The sequence below is a fragment of the Eretmochelys imbricata genome, chromosome 1 (genome assembly GCF_965152235.1).
Source record: "Eretmochelys imbricata isolate rEreImb1 chromosome 1, rEreImb1.hap1, whole genome shotgun sequence".
NCBI lineage: Eukaryota > Metazoa > Chordata > Testudines > Cheloniidae > Eretmochelys > Eretmochelys imbricata.
This window is the reverse complement of record NC_135572.1, coordinates 244447341-244470509: the sequence shown is the minus strand read 5'-3', so window position 1 is coordinate 244470509 and position 23169 is coordinate 244447341. Positions and strand designations below refer to the sequence as shown.

The 23169-nt window shown below is 41.6% G+C and overlaps 1 protein-coding gene across 1 annotated transcript in view; it reads right to left on the bottom strand.

Annotated features, from left to right (window-relative positions):
- Positions 1-23169, bottom strand: part of PLCZ1 (phospholipase C zeta 1) — a 119151-nt gene that overhangs the window by 7855 nt on the left and 88127 nt on the right. The window contains exon 9 of the mRNA XM_077830789.1: positions 2783-2955. Coding sequence (XP_077686915.1) covers positions 2783-2955 — 173 coding nt within the window. The remainder of the gene's footprint in view (positions 1-2782; positions 2956-23169) is intronic.

The window sequence follows — 23169 nt, the reverse complement described above, 5'->3', positions numbered from 1 at the left end:
TCATGTTGTTGTCCCTTATTTCCATCCAACAAAGGTGGTCACCCTACTTTCCAGCTCCAGAGGACTAGCCTGACCAACTTCATTTGATTATTCTAAGTTCAGGAGCTCTGAACCAGGGCCCTAAGGTAAAGCCCTTATGAACTTTGTTAAGACTGCTCCTTCCCTCATGTACCATGATCAGCTGAACTGGCATTAGAGGATCCATGTTCCCTACAAGGCAAGTTATGGAAGGGACACCAGGAAAACAGGGAATGCAGGGAGTTAGGGCGGAAGGAACTCAGCCACATGGACAGAGCAATGAGCAGGGTTTAGTAAAGATCCACCTGTTCAAATTAACCAACGTTCAGCTTCACTCTTGGCTAATGAAACACTTGAGAAACACCTTCTTAAAGGGGACATCGTTTCTTTAGTTGTTTTGCCTTCCCCTTGCTTGTGTCCTGTACAAACAGCAAACTAGTTTCCCCCATTCATGAGCCTGGTAATTAATTCATTCTCTTCTTTATTGTGAACTGTTTTCTCTTTGACGCTTGTCTCTGAATTTTCTTTCTCTAACCACCATCTCTCCTGTCCTTCCATGTTGCCTGATCCCCCTCCCTTTAACATCATTACTCTTATGTTCTGAGGCCTCCATTCCATCAGTCCCTGAAATGTCATTGCTGCCTTGGCCTTCCCGCTACCTAGCCTGCACATTCTTCAACTCTGTTAACCTAAAATTCTGCTCGCACACTCTCTCTCTCTTCTGTACACAATCACTTCATTTTTGTTACTAATCCTAATTAACCCCTAAACCAGAAGCTGGGTTTTCTCCTCATCTCTTACAGCTCTATATAAATAATGAATAATGTAATTGATGTATATGCATGAGAGCTTGAAAACATTAAATCACGTCCATCATGTAATCCGTGTGCTCACTATTAGGGTAGTATGATGTGCTGAATAAGGCACACACATTGTGTAATCCTTATACAATCCCTATTTAATTAATGTCTTATTCCTGCAATTTATTTCACTGACAGCAATGAAACAATAATTATACATTAATTCTATGCTAATTAAATAGCATTTAAATAAGTGGTATACAGTATGATCAGCAATAACATTTCATTGTGAAACTAGTTTTCTAATGATAGAGAATTTGGAACTTTTCTTTTTGGAGATGAAAAGGAGAATTTTTTTTTTTTAAATAAGATCCATTGTAAGGGCTTTTTAAAACTAAACCAGGGTTTGTATGACAGTAAAGCACAGAGGATGCCATCCAAATTTTTACAATTCTGTCTTTTACCAAATTAATTATATCATAGTATATATGCTATGCCTAATATTTAATGAAGAAAAATGACAAATTAGAGCTTATAGAGCTTGATCCTGCTCCCATTGTGACCGTACACGTTTTCCTTTACCAGATATAACACGGACGATCATGTAACTGAGATTAACCACGTTTGCTCTTTTACTTCACCAGTTTTTAGCTCAGTATAAGTTTATAAATTATAGTTGAAGGAAGACCCAGACTCCTTAATATAAATGTAGACAATGTTGGCCGCATATTGTCTATTTGTAGCGGTTGGCAGCGGACCAAACCCTTCAGGTTACTCCAGAGAATCTGAACAGCCTAGCAAAATTCTCCATTTCACTCCTAAGGTTTAGGCCTGCCACTTGGCTTTCCATTTTGTGTCTTCAGAGGGGTTGCTGGTCTGCCTATCTTCTCTCAGTTCTCCAGGAGGTGCCAGGGTGATCACTTCCCAATTCTACCACCATGATCGTCAGATGTGGCACCTAGTATAAGCCAGTTTTACCCCACCCAAGCCATAGAAAGTCATCTGGATTTTGGGGTTGGGACAAAAAGCATTCATCATAGGGTATAAAGATTAGGAATACACCGTGCTGTCAGGTACCACACAACTGAGCTGACTGCAGAAAAACCTCATTATCTTTACTGTATAAAATATGCCAAAAGATGATGAGGTTTTCCTGCAATCAGCCAGTAAGAAAACTTCAGGGGTTTCCCAAGTAACTGTGCACTAAGGATTATAGGGCTCCTCATATTTGGTATGGGCCCCTCGTATATCGGAAAGGACATAGTAGTGGACTGTCCCACACTGGACAGCTGCCATAAAACTCTGCTTGAGGGAGTGGCCACTCTGTGCCCCTAAAAAATGTGAGGCAGTCCATTGCCCTCCCCTGCCCCCATGCAATGATTAGAACAAAATGCAACGTGATGGGACGAGAAGGGTTGGGGAAGGGGGCAGAGAGGGAAACCCTGTGTAGAGAGAGTGGAAGGTTATGAGGGTCATGCAAGTAATGATACCCACCCAAATTTCAGTTGAGTTCTGTGCAAATCTTTTTTTATATCCTTAGTGTCTAACAACAGCACTGTATACGAAAGATGGAAGCATAGTTTTACCCTGTTGCAGCTCATACATCTCATAAGATAATTAGATATCTACCTCAGTACAAGCCATATTTATATTTTTAGACACCATTTTGTACAAGTTACTTGTTTCCTCAAACATCAAGGGAAGGGAGTGTCTTTAAGCAAAATGATGTGAAATGAAACTAAGAAACCATACAAGCAATATCGAATATACTATGTTGGCACAATGATATCAAGGCACTTTATAGTTCTAAGTTATCCAACCAGCTTAAGGCACAATGAGCTTTTGAAGAAAAAGAAAAGGTACCAGTAATAAATACTTATGAGAGGCAGTTAATATAGTTCAGCTAATTCAACAAGAGATATTTCCATAAATTATAAATGAGATTGTCAATAAACCACTCTTACCCTTATTGAAAGAGTTATTGGATTATGGTTTCCTGTTACATTATATGGATTAAACTGTGTAGCAGAATCTCTCATGAATTCTGGTTTTAGAAGATAGCCACAACCACCGTTGTCCATAAATTTTCCATTTTGCAGTTCCATCTGTAGTCCAGGTGTCTGGAAATTTAAGGCCACTGTAAGAAAAATAATGTCATCTGAATACTGCAGATGACAACGCTTCAGAATTAACCTAACACTAGTTGTAGTTTAAACAGATATGAAAATGAAATAATAATAGACTGTCACCTGCAGGATGCCATTGTCTTCACATGCAGGACGCTGCTATCTTTTCAATTTGGTAGTAGGCAATAAGGCTCTGTTCTGCACTGAAAGGCCTGTGAGCCAGCGGCAGCTCCCATGGACCCTAAGTGCAGCTCACTAAGTTCCCTCTAAGCTGCATGGCCGCACGGCCGTGCAGCAGGCTATAAATAGCTGTGCAGCAGTTCTAAAGGGCCATGCAGCGGGGACCTGGAGAGGAGAGAGGTAGGGGGTGGGCGGGAACTCGGGAAGGGAGCAAGTTGGGGCTTGCAGGGCTGCTGTGGGCCTCTCCCCCGGCTCTGGAGCTCCCTGCTGCTGGAGGGGAGAGAGGGCCCCTTCCCCTGGAGCTCCATGTTGCCTGCCAGCAGGTGGGAGAGAGAGGTCCCTTCCCCAGAGCTAGCTGCTGCTGGCAGGGAGAGGGCTGGGGGGACTCCTCTGGCCCCAGTCCTGGGGCAGCCTGCCTGCAACCCCAAACGCCTCATCTCCGGCCCCAACCCAGAGCCTGCACCCCCAGCCAGAGCCCTCACACCCCCACACCCCGCATCCCAACCCTCTGCCGCAGCCTTAAGCCCCCTCCTGCACCCTGAACCCCTCGTCCCTGGCCCCACCCTGCAGCCCTCACCCCCGCACCCCAACCCTCTGCCCCAGCCCTGAGCCCCTGGGCTTTATGCATCTGATGAAGTGAGCTGTAGCTCACGAAAGCTTATCCTCAAATAAATTGGTTAGTCTCTAAGGTGCCACTAGGACTCCTTTTCTTTTTTGCGAATACAGCCTAACACGGCTGCTACTCTGAAAACTGAACAACGAATATTTGGACTGCCTTACTGGGATTGCAATGACAGATTCCAAATACACCTCTACCCCGATATAACGCACATTCGGATAGAAAGCGGTAAAGCAGCGCTCGGGGCGGGCGGGGCTGCGCGCTTCGGCGGCTCAGTGCATCAGCGTGTCTGGCTCCAACACGCTGCTCTGAGTGGCATGTTAAGGGTGCTGGGCTGGGGTGCGAGGGGTTGAATAAGGGGCTGAGGGTCTCGTGGGGCGATCAGGGGCAGGGCCTCCCCCTCCCCCCAGGGTCATGGAGGCAGGAGCTGTGGGGGGGGGCACTTTTGGAGGCCCCACAGGCCCAGAGTGGCCCAGGTGATTAGCGGGGGGCAAGGAGCAGCCCGTTCCACTTCCCTCACCCCGGTCCCAGCCGTGTCACTCAGGGGAGGGGGCTTGGGGCAAGTTCTCTGCTATTGCACTGTATACTGTTCTTTCCAGAAACTTTACAAATGCAACCCTTGGGAAACACTTCAGCATGTTTTTTTCTAACTTCTGCACAGCATCTCTAAATGGACCCTGGCTCAGTGAAGTTCTACTGTGGAAAGGGAAGAGGCAGGTCACTGTGAGCTAACATATGGCAATTGTACTGATTTAATCAAAAATGAGTGTCACTTTTGGCAAGATGGCCGGAAAGACCAAGAAGTTTCAAGTTTAATTAAAAATGTTCATTGCAAATATGTTTATGTATGGTGAGAAATGATTGTGTACACTTTTTAATTGCTATGTGACCCAAATACTTCCTCAGCGCTTAAGATGCTGATTTTTATCAGTTCACACCTGTCAAATTTTCCTTTTCCCAGCAGCTCAGAACATTTTCTGTTTGCTGCAGCTGCAATGTGGAAATAAAACAGCGCACTTCTTAGCAAGATATTATAATTCATGAGATAAAGCCAACACTGCACTAGAGCCACTTAACAAAATTTTCTCTGTTCCAGCATCTTGGAGTTTCTTGTTCACATTCATCATGGAAAATTCACACGGAACTAATATGACATGTATTAAACAGCATGATGATAAAAAGGTATTTACTCGTTGTCCTGGCAGGTAAAAAAATGAGGCCTTTAAGTACTACAAGTCACTGCTAATAATTCAGGAAGAGAGCCTTATTCTGTGTTCCATGAGATGCTCCTGAGGACATTCTGCGCCAAAATTAAAAATTCTATGCACAATATTTTGCAAAATTCTGCAAATTTTATTTGTCAATAAATAAATGCAGAGGCTCCAGCATGGCAGTGGGGAGCACAGGCCTCTGGCTGCACGAAAGTGGAAGATCACCCTGCAGCCCCCCAGACACAGTCTCAGAGATGAGGCTGCACCCAACCCTGACACAGCACAAGGCCTGGGCCTGCCCCAGAAACACCCTGGGGCCCTGCCCCTCTGTATCGGGTGCACTAAGTGTGGGGCAGGATCTAGATGTGGAGGAGCTCAGTGTGGGGGGATCCAGGTGTGGAGGTGAGAGGATTCTGTGTGGGACAATCTGGGTGCAGGCAGCTCAGTGCAGGGTGTAGGTGTGGGGGGATTTGGATGCACAGAGGCTCGTTGGGAAGGTTCCAGATGTAGGGGCAATCAGACTCTGCAGAGGCTTCTAGGTGAAGGTTGTTGGAGCTCAGAGGGGTTTGGGTGTGGGGGGTTTCAGCAGGGGGGGCTCAGGGTGCTGGAGGAGTGGGGCTTGGTGGGGTGGGGGTCTGGCTGCAGCTAGTTGGCAGTCTGTGGTGTGGGGGTCTGGATGTGGGGAGTCAGGGTGGTGCAGGGGGTGGGGCATCAGGGTGGGGGTTTTAGTGCAGGGAGTTCAGTAGAGGGTGGTCTGGGTGCAGGGGGGCTCCAGATGCAGGGATTGAGGTTCAGTGGGGTGGGGTTTGGGTATGGAGGACTATGGGGGTTCTGGATATACTGGGTGAGGCTTGGCAGGAATGTCTGGGTATGGGAGGCCCAGATGCACAGGGGTTGGGTGGATGGGGGAGCAGCTCCCCATACAGTGACCCCCTCCCCCCACAGCTGAGGAGTGATGGGGGCAGGAAGCAGGAGAGGATGCTGAGCTTCCTGCAGTGTGGGGAGGTTCTGGGAATGGGGCTGACACAGCACCAGGAACTCCTTTCAGGGAAAGAGGAAGTCCCATCCTCTCCTGCCTCTAGGCCAGCCAGGACTAGCAGCTGATCCCGGCTCAGTTAGGAGCTACTGGCTTGGGGGTCCCCAGCCCCACGGTGATCTACCTCTAGACAGCTGCTCTCGATGTCTGAAATGTTGTACCTGTGCTACTAGTGAGTGGGGCATGACTGCTCTTGCAGCCTTTCTTTGCTTCCCTGTCAGAAAGTAATTTTTCTGTGGGGAAGCAAAGAAATCTGACATGAATTCAAATTCCCCTAGGAGTAATGAGAGAATACAATCTACTAAATCAATATGTAGCAAATTTCAAAATTCTTTGTTTCAAGGAGAAAATGCAAGAAGTTTGGATCCTTCTTCCTTACAAAAACTTCACCATTTAACCAATTCACTTTTTATTTCTGTAGTGATATTTATAAAGCATCCAATTGTTTGTGATTCATACTGCAAGAAACCTGGAGTTCATTTAATCCTTTCATGTGAGATTCAGATTTTAAAAGCAAGATGCCAGTACAAGCAATGAATGCACTGGAACTTTTACTACCAAGGAGTTATAACATAAAGTAGGTCAGCATGTCTTTTGCGATGGTATAGTTTAAAGTGTGCAGCTGAAGTGAATCAAGACAAAAACAAAACAGAGATGGCTTCAAATAGCAGTGAAAAAATTGTATATGTTTTTGTAACTTCTGCATGATGAAATAAACTGCATGATTGTACGTAATGAGACTGCTGCTAACTTTGCCAAACTTCAGAAGCTGCTAAACAGAAAAACCTGATTTAACAAGCATAACAAGCAATGGGGAATATTTGATGGTGTCTTGTATTAGGTAACACGCTGCTGTGGTACAAACGTAGAGCAATACTATTGTGACTTAATACACCAGAACATCAGCACTGTATTTTGACTTAATTTTTTGCCTCAAATTAGAAATTAAAAATGTACTGAGGATAAGATTCTTAATTTAGCCATTAAAGTCAATATGGCTACACACGTGTAACAGAGATAAGATTTCAGTTGAAGATTTTTGTTTTACTATATACGCATATGCTCAGCTTTTATTTCCTAAGAATTCAGTGAAAATATCAGCAACATGACTGGCCAACTTGGCCTGTCCTGGCATGTCTATTATTCGATTGTGCCTGTCTGTGAACAGTTGCTGAAAAATTCCCATTCTGACTGACTGGATTAACGAAAGAATACAAGTTTCTATTGTCATCCCGGGTTCTTAACTTTCTTTTCTAAATGGACCATAACAAGACAGATGCCCCTGCAATACTGAAATGAAACCAACAGTTGTCAAGGGGAGCAAGAACAGATGAATTTGATTCCACTCCCTTTCTCTAATCCTCTGTTGAACCAAATTTGTGCAGTCACCTTTAATCAGTTCTCAAGTACAAAGGTAAACAGACCTGCATGAACTATTGCAGCAACACTGAAGCCCTACAGGAAATGATGCAAAAGATTCTGGGGCACATCTGAGGAGGGCAGGATGTGAAAGGAAGACTGTGGCATCAAAATAGGAAAAGGATTGAGAAATCTTGCCTTAAACTAATATTTTCAAGTAGTTACATGTAATTGACAGAAAGATCTGCTCATGGAATAGCAGCAAGATATGAACATTACTAAGTCAGTCTTCTCCCCTTGGTACACACTTTAAACATTTGTAGACCATTAGTATGCTCCCTCTCAAGTCAGTCCCTCCAGCCTCCCAATCATTTTCATTACTCTTTTCTGAACTTTCTTCAGATCATCAACATCTTTGTAGATAAGTACGGAAAAGGCATGAATCTCCCTAAGACTTGAGAACACAGAGACTTCAAGGTCCACTGAGTTTGTTTCATGTGGAGATATACCATGGATATTAAAAAACTATATTGCAGCCATCAGGCCTTGTAATGGGGTATACAAACCCCACACAAGTGGAGACGGGGTTAAGCAGCTGCTTTGGACCCAGGCAGCTCCACCTGCAAAGCACTCATGGCTTGGAGGAAGAGCTCAGAAGGAAAGCAGTTCAGCTCAGGAAGGCAACAGAGAGTGGAGGTGACCTGACCTGCATTCTGAACCCCTCAGAAGGAGCTCCAACTATCTGACATGTGGCTGTAATAAAGTTGCCAAACTCAAAGGGAAGAGACTTGTGAGTCTCAGAAGGTCTGAGACTTTATCTTTGATTCCAGGGATTTAATGCCTTTACTTTACTTGTTGAGAAAGAGGGATCTGGTAGGGAGTGATTGGGGGAGGCAGCAGTATAGCACTTTGGTGGTACAGGACATAGCTGCTTATACTGGGCCCTGGATTGGAACCTGGCAGACAAGGTGAGCCTGGATTCCCCTACCAACACATAGGGGGTGCCAAAGGCAGAAGCTGACCCCCAAAACAAAGAGTCTAAGGAAAAGAAGCATCTGAGGACAGAAGGGTTAAGACGCTGAAACCTGAAGCCAGGGGAAGACCTGGAGCCCCTGCACCTAGTCCAGAGGGCTGCCCCATTGCTGGACTTTTTATATACCCCAAAAGGGGATGGCATAAAACATGTGGTCCTGGCCAGAGGACTGAATCATGGAAGGGGCAGACCATCTCAGGACCAGAGTGGCTGCCAACAGGGAAGTGCCAGGAAAGAATAGAACCTGCCACACCCTGCTCAACCATGGGGTGGCCACTGTGGTGAGTGATCCCCTTCACAGGCCCTACGTCAACATCATTCTTGCAGATACCTGCCAGCTCTGGCAAATCCTAACATGACCTGAATCCTAACTAGAGTTCAATTAAGAGAAGGCTTTGAATTAAGTCATGTCTGTCAGGACTCCAGTGTATTCCAATTGTCTTTTCAGCTAAATCTGTGACTTTGAATAGTTTATCAGGGGCCTAGCACACCAAAGGTGGCATAATATATCCATGGATTCCTTCCAACATGCTGCCTATGATCAGCCAGTTGTCCATCTGTATAGTTATGAGATAATTCCCACTAAGCACTTTGTGAATACATGTGGCACCAGCTCCAGCCCAAAGTAAATACAAAGAATTTGTAGCAGTGTTCATATACGACAAATCTGAAATACATCATGTGCTTAAGAAGTCTATCCCATACTACAGGTGTTTTGCGTGGTTCATAGCCCATTGCTGTAATCTAGAACAGTGGTTTTCAATGTCTTTTCATTTGCAGAGCCCTAAAAAATTTCAAATGGCGGTATGGACCCCTTTAGAAATTCAACCTGTGGTCCATGGACCCCTACTGTAGAAGTCTTTGACTGAAAACTGACTGAACAGCATTTAACTATAAATGTTGCACGTGCTCGGCATGGGATTTGACACAGCATGAGAAAGGGCACTAAACTGTGGGTTTCTATGGTAAGAACAGCACTTCTGGGTTTTGACCTGTAGGTGGGGATATTCACATACTTTTCTTGATCAGAAAAACAGAGTACCTTTTCTGGGATCTGAAACTTTATTTTCATAGTCACCTTTTTGTGGACTCCTTAGATGTAGTCTGCAGACTCTTAGGGGTTCGTGGACCACAGATTGAAAACCAGTGGTCTAGAAGAAGTATGATAGGGTATATGTAGATATGCAATTTTGAATTTTCTTTTTACCATATAAAATTTTAGGTCTTAGATGTCAGGGAATTGGGCAGTACCTAGATTAAAAACCTATGTCTTCTTTTGCTCAGTGTCTTGATGAGCTTCTTTGCCAGGAGAGATTGAACTTTGTGCAATCTCACTTCCTGATTTTGCTGAGGTTGAAGGTGGAACTTTGAAAGCATTTCTCTGTAATGTGCTTTGTAGCCCCGCCAAATTGACTATTTATTTTGGCTGTTTCTAAAGCCTTGGGGATTTTTACTGTTGTGTGGCTTTGAACCTCTGACATATGCTGGAAAGGAACCCAAACATGCTCAGTCTGGGACTATCTCTACAGTAGGACATTTTAGGAAAAGATTCCCATTGGCGCTACCATGCTACCACCAGAGAGTTTGAGTGGAGGAAAGACTCCAGCAGCTTCCAGTGTTTTTACTACTATGTCAATTAAACTTGTTCCTTAGCTCTCCCATTCAGCACCAAAAGCCCCTTGGCATTGGCACCCACACCAAAGCCACAGAGGAGTTTGCTTCAGATGGACTCATTATTGACTCAGAGGATGATATCAGCACAGAATCCTTCACATTGGCCACTGAAGTGGATTACGGAGATTAAAGCTGGTCTTTTCTGAGTCTGCATAGAATCAGAAGACTGAATCTCAGGCAGCTCAGAGGATTTCACCTTCAAGACTTCCGTAAAACAAAGCCTGAAAGCTGTACTGGTTTTCCCTGGCAGTCTGGGATGTCCAGGACTTTATATACCAAACACTAGCTAGGGGACTGGCCTTCCCCCTAAGAGGACAAAGCAGTGAGTTACAGTGTCTGGATCTAGGAAAATAGAGACTGCACTGTAACCTAAGGCTGGGTCCACCATATCACCAGCACCAAGCCAAAGTCAGTCCAGCAACTAACTCCATAACTATGAAGAAAGTTCAAAAACTAACTTAAAAACTAAGAAAATTACTCAAAGATGACACCCTTAACTAACACTAAAATTCTAAAGTAATGATTTACGAAGGGATTTTTAGAGAAAAAGTGAGATTTCTGAAAACCAAACTGAGCTCTGGGGTTTCTTGGTTCACAGGCAGCTGTGGTTGGAAGGCAATCAGGGGTGCTGTATGTCCCATATATAACCTTGGTCTATGAACATTTGGTCTGCAAGACACTCATATGGCACACAGTGGGCACTGCTTCTAGAAAGTTCCAGTGGTCCCGCATCACCAGCGTGCATCCTATTGGTGGCAATCAACGGAGGCCACCCTGAATAAGAGTAGCTTAGTATATGATTTTTTGTGTTGTAATAAATATACAGGATAAATAATCCAGCTAAACAAATATTTCCATTAGGATCTTTACGTTGGCCTTTTCTAAAAAAACTTTCTGTGATTTTTAGCTTTAACACGGTTGTTTGCTTTTGGCTTTTTTTGTATTGCTATACATAATGGCAAAGGGGAAGACTCCAGCTATAAAAATGAGAGTTTGGTGACCTCCAATGAAAGTAGAGCACCTAAGTGTCTTTTGAACCTTTAAAATCCCTCCCAAAGATGCATCCGATGAAGTGAGCTGTAGATCACGAAAGCTTATGCTCAAATAAATTTGTTAGTCTCTAAGATGCCACAAGTCCTCCTTTTCTTTTTGCAGATACAGACTAACACGGCTGCTATTCTGAAACCAAGCAATATCTTGAGTCTCCTAGATCATAATATGTATGGATAAATTTCTTAGTTTGTTGGTTTATTATAAGCATATGAAAATATATTTAAACAAAGCTTACTGAAGCTGCTGTGATCATGGTGCACTGTGGTACAGTTCTGTTCCCAAAAGACTGCCATCTGGAAGAATTGCTCCCAGATGCTAAGGCATATAAAATGGGTAAGGTTGGACCTAAGAGATGTCAGGACAAGTTCATGGGTAGTAAAAACATTATTTTTTATTAAAAGTTTTTAGTGGATAGTAAGTATACAATTATGTGTCAGGAACTCAGATGGCTCCAGGCATTGTCACCAGGCAACCTGAGTAGCTGGGGTGGGCCCGGTAAATGCTGACTAAGTGATTGTGCTCCCTGATTGGACAGGAAAGCTTGTAGATCATCATTTAGCCTTGTATTATCCATAGCAGCACAGCGGCACTCAATGCATTCTGTGCCGGCAGCTGCAACAGACATGCTTCCTGTACCAATCCTTGCTCTAATTTGCTCCTGTTCCCACTCCAATCCTAGTCTCTACCTCCCTTTGGACACCCCACTCCTGACTCCTGGCTCTGACCTCCAGCCTGACTCCTGACCACAATTCCCATTCTGTCCTGATTCCTGGCTCTGACCATCGACCTGTCTTCTAACCACGATGCCGGTTCCGCCATCCAGCTCCACTCCAGCCACTAGGCCTGACTCCTGTTTTAACCACAAGGTTGCACCGCCTACACCCTGGAGTGTTACATTATTCAATCAATCCAAAGAAGAGGGGAGGCGACTATCCCCTAAAAAAGGAACAAATTGAAGGTAGGAAAGGAGAAGAGAAGTAAGAAACAAAGAAGTGGACAGGTCATCTACAAGGTGCTGGAGAACAAAAAGCATTTGAAGTGGTAAAATGACAGAGAGTTTTACAGTATATAACAATGGAGCATTGATTATACATCTCAAGAAAAACAAATATAGGTCTGATCTAGGGCTGTCAAGCAATTAAAAAAATTGTGATTAATTGCGTGATTAATCACACTGTTAAACAATAATAGAATACCATTTATTTAAATATTTTTGAATGTTTTCTACATTTTCAAATATGTTGATTTCAATTACAACACAAAATACAAAGTGTATAGTGCTCACTTTATATTTATGTTTGATTACAAGTATTTGCACTGTAAAAAAACAAAAGAAATAGTATTTTTCAGTTCACCTAATACAAATACTGTAGTGCAGTCTCTTTATCATGAAAGTTGAACTTACAAATGTAGACTTACGTATAAAAAAGTTGAATTCAAAAATAAAACAATGTAAATTTTTAGAGCCTGTAAGTCCACTCAGTCCTACTTCTTGTTAGACCAATAGCTCAGACAAACAAGTTTGTTATATTTGCAGGAGATAATGCTGCCCATTTCTTGTTTACAATGTCACCTGAAAGTGAGAACAGGCATTCACATGGCACTGTTGTAACCCCCGTCTCGAGATTTTTAGGTGCCAGATGCGCTAAAGATTCATATGTCCCTTCATGCTTCAACCACCATTCCAGGGGACATGGGTCCATGCTGACTACGGGTTCTGCTCGATAACAATCCAAAGCAGTGCAGACCAGTGCATGTTCATTTTCATTATCTGAGTCAGATGCCACCAGCAGAAGGTTGATTTTCTTTTTCGGTGGTTTGGGTTCTGTAGTTTCCACATCTGAGTGTTGCTCTTTTAAGATTTCTGAAACCATGCTCTATGTCTTGTCCCTCTCGGATTTTCGAAGGCACTTCAGATTCTTAAACTTTGGGTCGAGTGCTGTAGCTATCTTTAGAAACCTCACATTAGTACCTTCTTTACATTTTGTCAACTCTGCAGTGAAAGTGTTCTTAAAATGAACAGTATGTGCTGGGTCATCATTTGAGACTGCTATAACATGAAATATATGGCAGAATGTGGGTAAAACAGACCAGGCGGCATACAATTCTCCTCCAAGGAGTTCAGTCACAAATTTAATTAACGCATTTTTTAATGAGTATCATCAGTATGGAAGCATGTCCTCTGGAATGGTGGCCAAAGCATGAAGGGGCATATGAATGTTTAGCATATCTGGCATGTAAATATCTTGAGACGCCGGCTACAACAGTGCCGTGAGAACACCTGTTCTCACTTTCAGGTGACATTGTAAACAAGAAGCGGGCAGCATTATCTCCTGCAAATGTAAACAAACTTGTTTGTCTTAGAGATTGGCTGAACAAGAAGTAGGACTGAGTGGACTTGTAGACTCTGAAGTTTTACATTGCTTTGTTTTGAGAGCAGTTATGTAACAAAAAAAATCTACATTTGTAAATTGCACTTTCACGACAAAGAGATTACACTACAGTACTTACATGAGGTGAATTGAAAAAAAACTATTTCTTTTCTTTATCATTGTTATAGTGCAAATATTTTTAATCAAAAATAATATACACTTTGATTTAAATTACAACACAGAATACAATATATATGAAAATGTAGAAAAACATCCAAAATATTTAATGCATTTCAATTGGTATTCTGTTCTTTAACAAACTGTGATTAATCATGATTAATTTTTTTAATCACAATTAATTTTTCTGAGTTAATCGCATGAGTTAACTGCAACTAATCAACAGCCCTAGTCTGATCCTCAATGATCCCTTTACCCTACCAGAGTGGTATAATGGGAGTCTCGGTGTAAATGGGTATCACACCCAATCTTTTCAAAATGTTCACATGTTAGTTCCTTCCCAGACTGCGAAATCACAGTTCATATGACCAGTCCTCCACATAGAAAGATATTGAAGTTTCCCATCTCTGCAGCCATAGTTTCTTAGTCACTAGGGAGTCACACAGAAGCCAGTACTCTTATTAATCACAAAGATCCAGAGACCTTGGAATTGCCTCCCATATAAACACCTGTGGCATGCTTGGGATCATCTATTGGAGGATGTGAGGAATACAATGTATTCACCGTATACGATGTAACAGCATAGCTTCCAGAGCCTTATCGTACCAACAGACATCACTGTCCTTTATCCCAGCTTATATATCCTTGTAGGAGACCAATGGAACTTAATTATATAGCAATAGTAACCATTGTAAAAGGGCTGCGTACACATATAAGAAGACTTGGTCCCTGCTCCATAGTGCATGTGCACTTATTTAAGATGAGTCACACAAGTGAGTATGGCAAAGGATAGGTGGTGATGAGGAAGTAGTCAGGTTATATGACAATGCGGTTATATAGACAAGCTACGTGCAAACATGATATTTCCAAATAACTTTAAAAATGGAAGGTTTTAGGGTGGGTTGGGATGTGGGAGTTGCTACTGATCTATCCACTATTGTTAGTTGACTGATTTCTTGTAGGCATCACAGCAATTGTAGGTTCTGAGGAGGAACACGAAGGAGAAAAGCCTTTTAGACTAGTTTAGAGTGAGTGAGACATGGAAGGGAGATATGGAAGAAAGCACCAAGATGAAGACACTAGCGACAGACATGGACAAAGAGTCAGATGAGATTACCATCACAGTCAGATAGGGGAAAGAGAGAAGAGAAAAGCAATGAAGAAGATCGGTGCAGAATTGTGATGGCCTTGAAAGTGAGGTCAAGAAATGTGAACTTGTTGCAGGGGAAAAGAAGGAACCAGTAGCAGGATTCAAGTGGGGATGACAAGCATAGAGTGCTGGTCAAGGACAATTAACATGCTCACTGAATAGTAGAAAGACATGAACCAGTCATTTAAGTAATCTCATGAGGGTAGGATAATGAATGACTTTAAAACATTAAGTGGCACATGGTATACTAAGCTGGCAGGCAGGTTCACTTGACTGATAACAAGAAAAGACTTGAGAGACTTCAAATTTGAGTAGACCGTTCAAATTAGATTACATAGGGACGGAGCACGGAGACAGATTGTAATTAGCTATCCATAAAAAAAAAACCTTCCATTTTGGGAATAACATTTTAACACAGAAGGTTTCCTGTCCTGCAGCAAGATTGTGTCATCATCATCATCCACACAAATCCCAAAGGGATGTAACCTCCTTGCAGATTGAACACCACCTGGATCGATCTCTAGCTAGGTCATTAAAATGGGCTGGCTGTTTAATCTGTCCATTGTTGGCAATCGTATCATGCCACAGAAGCTTTTCTAAACTACGTGATTGCTGACTGTGCGGTAGCATTCCTTGGTGAATATGTTTAATAATTTGTTGGTTTTCTATCCTAATAATGACAGGTTTCAGAGTAACAGCCGTGATAGTCTGTATTCGCAAAAAGAAAAGGAGTACTTGTGGCACCTTAGAGACTAACCAATTTATTTGAGCATGAGCTTTCGTGAGCTACAGCTCACTTCATCGGATGCATACCGTGGAAACTGCAGCAGACTTTATATATACACAGAGAATATGAAACAATACCTCCTCCCACCCCACTGTCCTGCTGGTAATAGCTTATCTGAAGTAATCATCAGGTTAGGCCATTTCCAGCACAAATCCAGGTTTTCTCACCCTCCACCCCCCCACACAAATTCACTCTCCTGCTGGTGATAGCCCATCCAAAGTGACAACTCTTTACACAATGTGCATGATAATGAAGTTAGGCCATTTCCTGCACAAATCCAGGTTCTCTCACTCCCTCACCCCCCTCCAAAAACCCACCCCCATACACACACAGACTCACTCTCCTGCTGGTAATAGCTCATCCAAACTGACCACTCTCCAAGTTTAAATCCAAGTTAAACCACAACATCTGAGGGGGGGAGTAGGGAAAAAACAAGAGGAAATAGGCTACCTTGCATAATGACTTAGCCACTCCCAGTCTCTATTTAAGCCTAAATTAATAGTATCCAATTTGCAAATGAATTCCAATTCAGCAGTTTCTCGCTGGAGTCTGGATTTGAAGTTTTTTTGTTTTAAGATAGCGACCTTCATGTCTGTGATTGCGTGACCAGAGAGATTGAAGTGTTCTCCGACTGGTTTATGAATGTTATAATTCTTGACATCTGATTTGTGTCCATTTATTCTTTTACGTAGAGACTGTCCAGTTTGACCAATGTACATGGCAGAGGGGCATTGCTGGCACATGATGGCATATATCACATTGGTGGATGTGCAGGTGAACGAGCCTCTGATAGTGTGGCTGATGTTATTAGGCCCTGTGATGGTGTCCCCTGAATAGATATGTGGGCACAATTGGCAACGGGCTTTGTTGCAAGGATAAGTTCCTGGGTTAGTGGTTCTGTTGTGTGGTATGTGGTTGTTGGTGAGTATTTGCTTCAGGTTGCGGGGCTGTCTGTAGGCAAGGACTGGCCTGTCTCCCAAGATTTGTGAGAGTGTTGGGTCATCCTTTAGGATAGGTTGTAGATCCTTAATAATGCGTTGGAGGGGTTTTAGTTGTGGGCTGAAGGTGACGGCTAGTGGCGTTCTGTTATTTTCTTTGCTGGGCCTGTCCTGTAGTAGGTAACTTCTGGGAACTCTTCTGGCTCTATCAATCTGTTTCTTTAAAGAAAGTTACCTACTACAGGACAGGCCTAACACTTTTCACTTTCTGAAAATGTGAAAATCTAAAGGAGCAACAGAAGCTACAGAAAAGCATGTCTTTTAGCAGATTTCCTGTCCATCCTGAATCAAAAAGGAGGACATTTTGCATTGTTGCTCAGGGAACAAGGTGGTCCAATACAGATTGCTTCAAAGACCATCACTCACACTGTTCTTGTGTTCTATGAATTAACTTGAGAGACAAGATGGGACGAGTACAGCTACAACTACAGTGAATTAACTTGTCAGTCAATACATTTTCTTTGCCAGCTCGCTGAAGGGGAAAATGATGCATCTGATAAGCCAAACAGCAGGCTCAAAGGGCTCTGTGACTTCCTGACAATTTCTTGGAGCAAGCACCTCCCTGCTGAGGTCAAACATTGTTGCTTTGTCCATTAGCGCTTACACTATATCGTCCTTAAGTATAGCCAAAAAACATTTCACAGCCCAGCTGATGACCTGTAGCTCTAGAATGTGTATGGCATTTTACTTCCCATAATTACAATGACCCCAAACAATCTGTTCTTAGAAAAAGGGCCCTTCATCCAAGATCAGAGGTATCTCTGATGACTACTATTGAAGAATGGAGGAGGTACCATTCAGTACACTGTCTAGTAATTTCAGTAAGTTGAAACTGGAGGACTTTGTAGGGGGGAATGTTTTGGCAAAGAAAAGCCAATGTTTGGATTATAAAGTTATTGCTTCTTTGGAAAACAACCAGAATGTGAAGGAGAATTCTTTTTAATGTCTACTCAGTCCTTAACAGATGTCATAAAATATGTCTCATAATGATGTGAAACTCCATTTAAACTGGTTTTTAAAGTGTGGAAGACATAAAGAGAGCTTTCAGAGTAGCAGCTGTGTTATGCTGTATCCGCAAAAAGAACAGGAGTACTTGTGGCACCTTAGAGACTAATAGTCTACATGGCTCTTGTATATTATTTGCAATCTTTTCAAATACAGTAGTGTTATTAGGTCAATATTGAGTATGTATTATGGGCTGTGTAAAGATTTTAAATATTTGTTATTGATATAAGGATTTTCTGTGAAACCACGGTACTGATTTTTAGTTTAATGTCTGATTGAATTTAAGGAAAGTGACAAAGGGAACTCCTGTTTATGTGCTTTGGTATTTTTTAAAGTGATTTCTTCATGAGAAGGAGAGAATGTGCAAAATATAACAAAGGCAAGAATAAATTAAAATAAAGATATAGGTAATTGGAGCTACTATTATAAGATCTCATTCTTCATATCTTTTGTGTACTCAAAACTTGAAATTGAAATCAATAGGAGACTGAGATTGAAAGCAGGGTAAAGTTTATAGTGATCTCTCTTATTCTCAGTTACTCTTATAGGTTTGCGGTAATATTTTCAAAAGCGCCTAAGTAACTTAACTTCTATTTTCAAAAATGACTTAGGTGCTTTTTGAAATTTTTACATCTCATCTTATTAAATGTCATGCTAATTGATAATATATAGGAGTTGGCCTGGTCCAGAAAACCAGTAGACCACATTTTACATGAGGAGTAGAAACTTCCAGATGTGAAATTATTTTTAAACCATCTAAAAACATCTGAAACTGAAAATTAGGATAAACCACTTCAAGGTGACTGAATATTTTTGGTAAATAAATATTTTATGTACCAAGGAGAGTGCATTCACTTAACAGAAACAGCCTTCAAAGGCATTGGAGGATCCATATCAGTAGTAAATAAATGTTATCCAAAATAAAATATGATAGTAATCTTTCTCCCTTGCACCATAAGGACAAGTAAAATAATATAATAATACTCTTTACACTTACATAGCACTGTACAAATATTAACTAACAGAACTCTCAGCCTAGGCCAATAGGGGCTATGGTGGTTTTAGCCTACATTAGCAAGCCACCTGATCCTGGGTTGCTCTAGGGGCTGCAGAGTCTCATATCTAAGTCCCTAGGGCTATCTGAATTGTGTTAAGTTATGGCAGCCTCCCCAGGCTATCCTATGGGCCATGGTTGCCCCCAAGGAATGCTGTTGCTCCATCCCTGACATGCCCCTCCTTTTACCATTCCCATCCCCCACCAGCATAGCCCCTATGCCAGGGCTTGGTGGGGGATCCTCAGAAGGCAAGCTTATCGCTGTCTTCCACTAGGCCTGCACCAGAGGTTTTGATGACCATGTAAGAGCCCCCTTTACATTGCTCCTATCCTTATACTTGATGTAAGCAGGCAAGGGCATGGGTGGAGATCTCACCAAAGGTTATAAATGATAACTTAAGTGCTTACAATCAGAAGGGGGCACCTGTTAAGATATATTGTGATTCATTTCCTTGTAATTCCTGGTTGGCTTGATTAATGAGTACATAGCTTGATGAAGCTTGATATGCAATCAATCCATTCCTATTTGTTCTAACTTGTCTTCTTGCTGCATGCAAAGACTATTGCCATATTGTATTATTCACCTTTGGACCTCAATTTCACTAGAGAGTAGAGTAAACTCTACTCTGTCACTATCTATCTCTGCTGTCTTTGCTCACCACTGAAGCATTTCAAAACAAAGGACCTCATCCTGCCAATATTTAGCTTATGAGAAATGCTTAATTTAAGCCAGGGATTGCCACGGCTGAGCCCCAGTATCTCTAGCCTTGGCAGTTCGTAGCCCCGGCACCTGTAAGCTTGAGTTCTGCCACCTATCTGCTTGAGCCTCGACACCTCTTTCATTACAAATTAAGCACTTTTTATGAGTAACTTTTACAGACATGTGTTGTCCTACTGAAGTTAATGGGATTACTGCCACAAGAAGTTACACACATACAGAAGTGTTTGTAGGATCTGGGTCAAAGTGTAGGAACAGTCAGTGTCTGAAGAGCGTTTGGACCGATTACATTTTATAGCTATAAAGACATTTTTATCAGAAAAATTAAAGAACTCGTCATTTTACTTTTTCTAATTACTGTCATTTTTTCTTAATTACAAGTGTGAGTAACTCTACTGCAAAAATGTTTAGTTATTATAAATCATTCATTGTCCATTACCCAATTGGATTTGAAAACTGGTTTCCATGAGGATCCTTTTTCTATGGAGAAGAGTATTTAATGAGAAGAATAAACAAGCATTTCTGATAAACTGTTAAAACTAAAATCTAAGTTGCTGTTTAAGTTAATTATGGGAACATGTCAATTTGAAAATTACACTTCTGTCTAAAATTAATTTACCTGCTATAGTTTCTTGTAACACCTAATTTTATTGTACTTGAGAGGCTGGAGAAAAAATGTTTCTCATTGTTTCAATTACTTTGTGTTTTTGACAGCATGTTGTCTATAGTCAAAAGAAAAGGAGTATTGTGGCACCTTCGAAACTAACCAATTTATTTGAGCATAAACTTTCTTAAGCTACAGCTCACTTCATCGTGGCATCTGATGAAGTGAGCTGTAGCTCACAAAAGCTTATGCTCAAATAAATTGGTTAGTCTCGAAGGTGCCACAAGTCCTCCTTTTCTTTTTGAGGATACAGACTAACACAGCTGCTACTCTGAAACCTGTCTATAGTCAGTTTCATTATGCCCCTCTTTTTTGTGAGGGTACCTAATACAGCAATTAGGAAAATGAGATGATAATCCACAAAAATTAGCAGGGTGATTCAGGGCCAGCAGTAGCCACTGACACTGTTATCACTATCTTGCTTTTTTTAAAATTTGAGTAGACTACAAGTTCACAGTGTCTTTTTAATTGCCTGCAGACACAGATTTAGTGAATTTAGTAAGGAATAATGATTTTGATGATCATAAAAAAAAAACTTGATGAAATGAAGATTCTGTTAACGTGGCTTCTTGGCTAAAATCCATCATAGATTAAATTGGTAAATATTCTAGCAGGAGATAATGTGCTTCATAGTAATCAGGCTGCTTTGTGCTGCACAGTCATAAACCTGGCAAATCTGGGCACTTACGATTTTCTTTTGTAAGGAGAATCTACACAACAATCCCCGGATTGTGGGCAGCCCGGAGGTGAGGGATGACAAGATCCAAGGCAATAGAGAACCAGGCTCAAATTTCTTACTGGGTTCCATATTTTGTTAAAATTATACATGCAATTCTAATTTTCAGCATATTTTTTCCAAATGTATATAATTGTTTGTACTGCAATCTAGCGGCTTATTGAAAGCATAGTGTTACCTTCCACTTAAGGTGGACGGAGCACTCAGTAGTATTTAGTTACATAGTGCTTGAAGGCTGGCCTTGCCCTAGGAACCCTGATTGGCTGGGGATGGGCAGATAAGAGAAGCTGGCCTCTCCTTCCCCACCTCACCCACCCAGAAAGCTCTCAGGAAATCCTGCTTCTGCTGCCGACTCTCCTCTGGAGCAGGGAGTTGCCTTTCTGTGGTTCAAGAACCCACACAAGCTGCAGGAAAAGGCATGTGCTGCCAAGGCAAACCTGAACTGCCCTGAGCTCAGGGCTGGTGGATAGGCCCAGTGAACAGCCTGTGTGTGTGTCCTATGTGTCTGCACTAAGTGGAAGAATAAGCCACGGCCCAAAGGGAAAGAGGTGCCTTAATCTGAGAATAAGGAGCCAGTGCTGAGAGTGGAGGGGCAGCCAGCACTGTATTTAGCTGGAATTATAATTCCTTTTAGGCAGCTTGGTTTTATGTCATAGTCCCAATGACTGCACTTTTCAATGACACTGGTGTTCTGCACACGCTCATCAATGTATGAGGCGTGTATTCGGAGTGATTCCTGGGTGAATTCCTGCCTCACCAAAAGTTCTAAAAATCTGAAAAAAACCTAGCAACGAGGGGAGCCCCCACCAAGCCAGGATGAAGTATTTTTAATGTGTTTATGTTTTAATGTTTGTTCCACGTCACCACTATGGGTTAGAGTTCCGTCATCTCCGAGATTTCTAGGATGCTGATCTTGGATCACTCAATAAAAATAACTCGAGGAGGGAGTAAACACAGGGGAGTGGGTGACCCTGTCAGTGAGCTCACTGCAACACCACATGTCTAGGACTCAGGAGAAGCACAATTTTTCCCTCTCTACTTCCAATCCCATCCAGGGTCTTTTCTAGCCATCAATACATGTGAGGCAGTTCAATAACACAATCAGAGACCTACCTCTAAAAATACTGAAACAGGGCACTCTTTAAGTTTCACTGGCAACAATTACAAAATGCTACAATCTAAATTTGATTCATGTGAATCAAAGTTGGATTCAGTTTCCTCAAAGATGTCAGATTGGGAACAAAGAATCTCCAGTATTGGGGGGAAAGGGTGACAGAACTTTGAAGAAAGAATTCACTTGGCACTTGTGCCTTATTAGAAGATTAAATCTCCAGCATGGAGTTTAATACAAGATAACATTTTTCCACGCTGGCTAATTGAGTTTATGGAAAACTTTATTGAAATCTATTAATATAAGAAAATTAAGTATCCAAAATCTTTGTAAAATGGGAGAAATTATCTCAGTTTCCTGTTTATAAAATTCCCTTACCTAATTTGACTTTTCATTGCTTAGTCTGTATGTCGTTCTAATTTCTCCCAATTAAATCACTGTCTACTTTATCTATCTCAACAAAAACAAACAGTTAAGCTGACTCTGTTATCACCAAAAAGAAAAGGAGGACTTGTGGCACCTTAGAGACTAACCAATTTATTTGAGCATAAGCTTTCGGGAGCTACAGCATTCAACCAGTTTCACATTATGAGTACAGTTGGAGAAATAAGTAATAAAGAATTTACAAATAAAAGATCACTAGTTAAAATTGTAGAAGAAAATTATGGGAACTATGTTCTGAATGTCTGTCACAAGGCTTTCCAGTTTCTGTGCTGTTTTGGGCTAAATTGCAGTTTATAAAATAATAACAATACTCTATTTATTTATTTATTTATTTATTTACTGCAATGACACTAATGTCTTATTAACACATTTAGACCAAAAAGAAGCTCACCTACCTGAAGAAAATGAGGTATGGTCTGATAAGGATATTTTAGATAAATATTTATTACTAGACCATAAATAACTGAAATATTTGATTGTAAACTGATTCCTTGTGTATCTATTATGCCAAAATGCATAATGGGAGTAGCCTTTTGAATAGTTAAGGTTTGGGGGGTTTTCTTTTCTTTTTTGCATTTAACTTGTTTTACTGGACTTCTGGACACGTTTGTTTGTTAAACTTTTTGTTACTATGAACAGCTCAGAACACTTACCTGTTTTCCTTTAGTATCGTTACAACTATAATTTTATTTACAGACTGAATAAAAACTTCACATAGTTTTAAAAAATTCCTGAGTATGACGTCGTTTGCTATTGAGCAGATCTGACAGATTAAGACTCCTAAGCTTTTTCTGCTCAAACAGGAAAATATCATTTTATGGACTTTTGCCTTTTTGGTGTGACA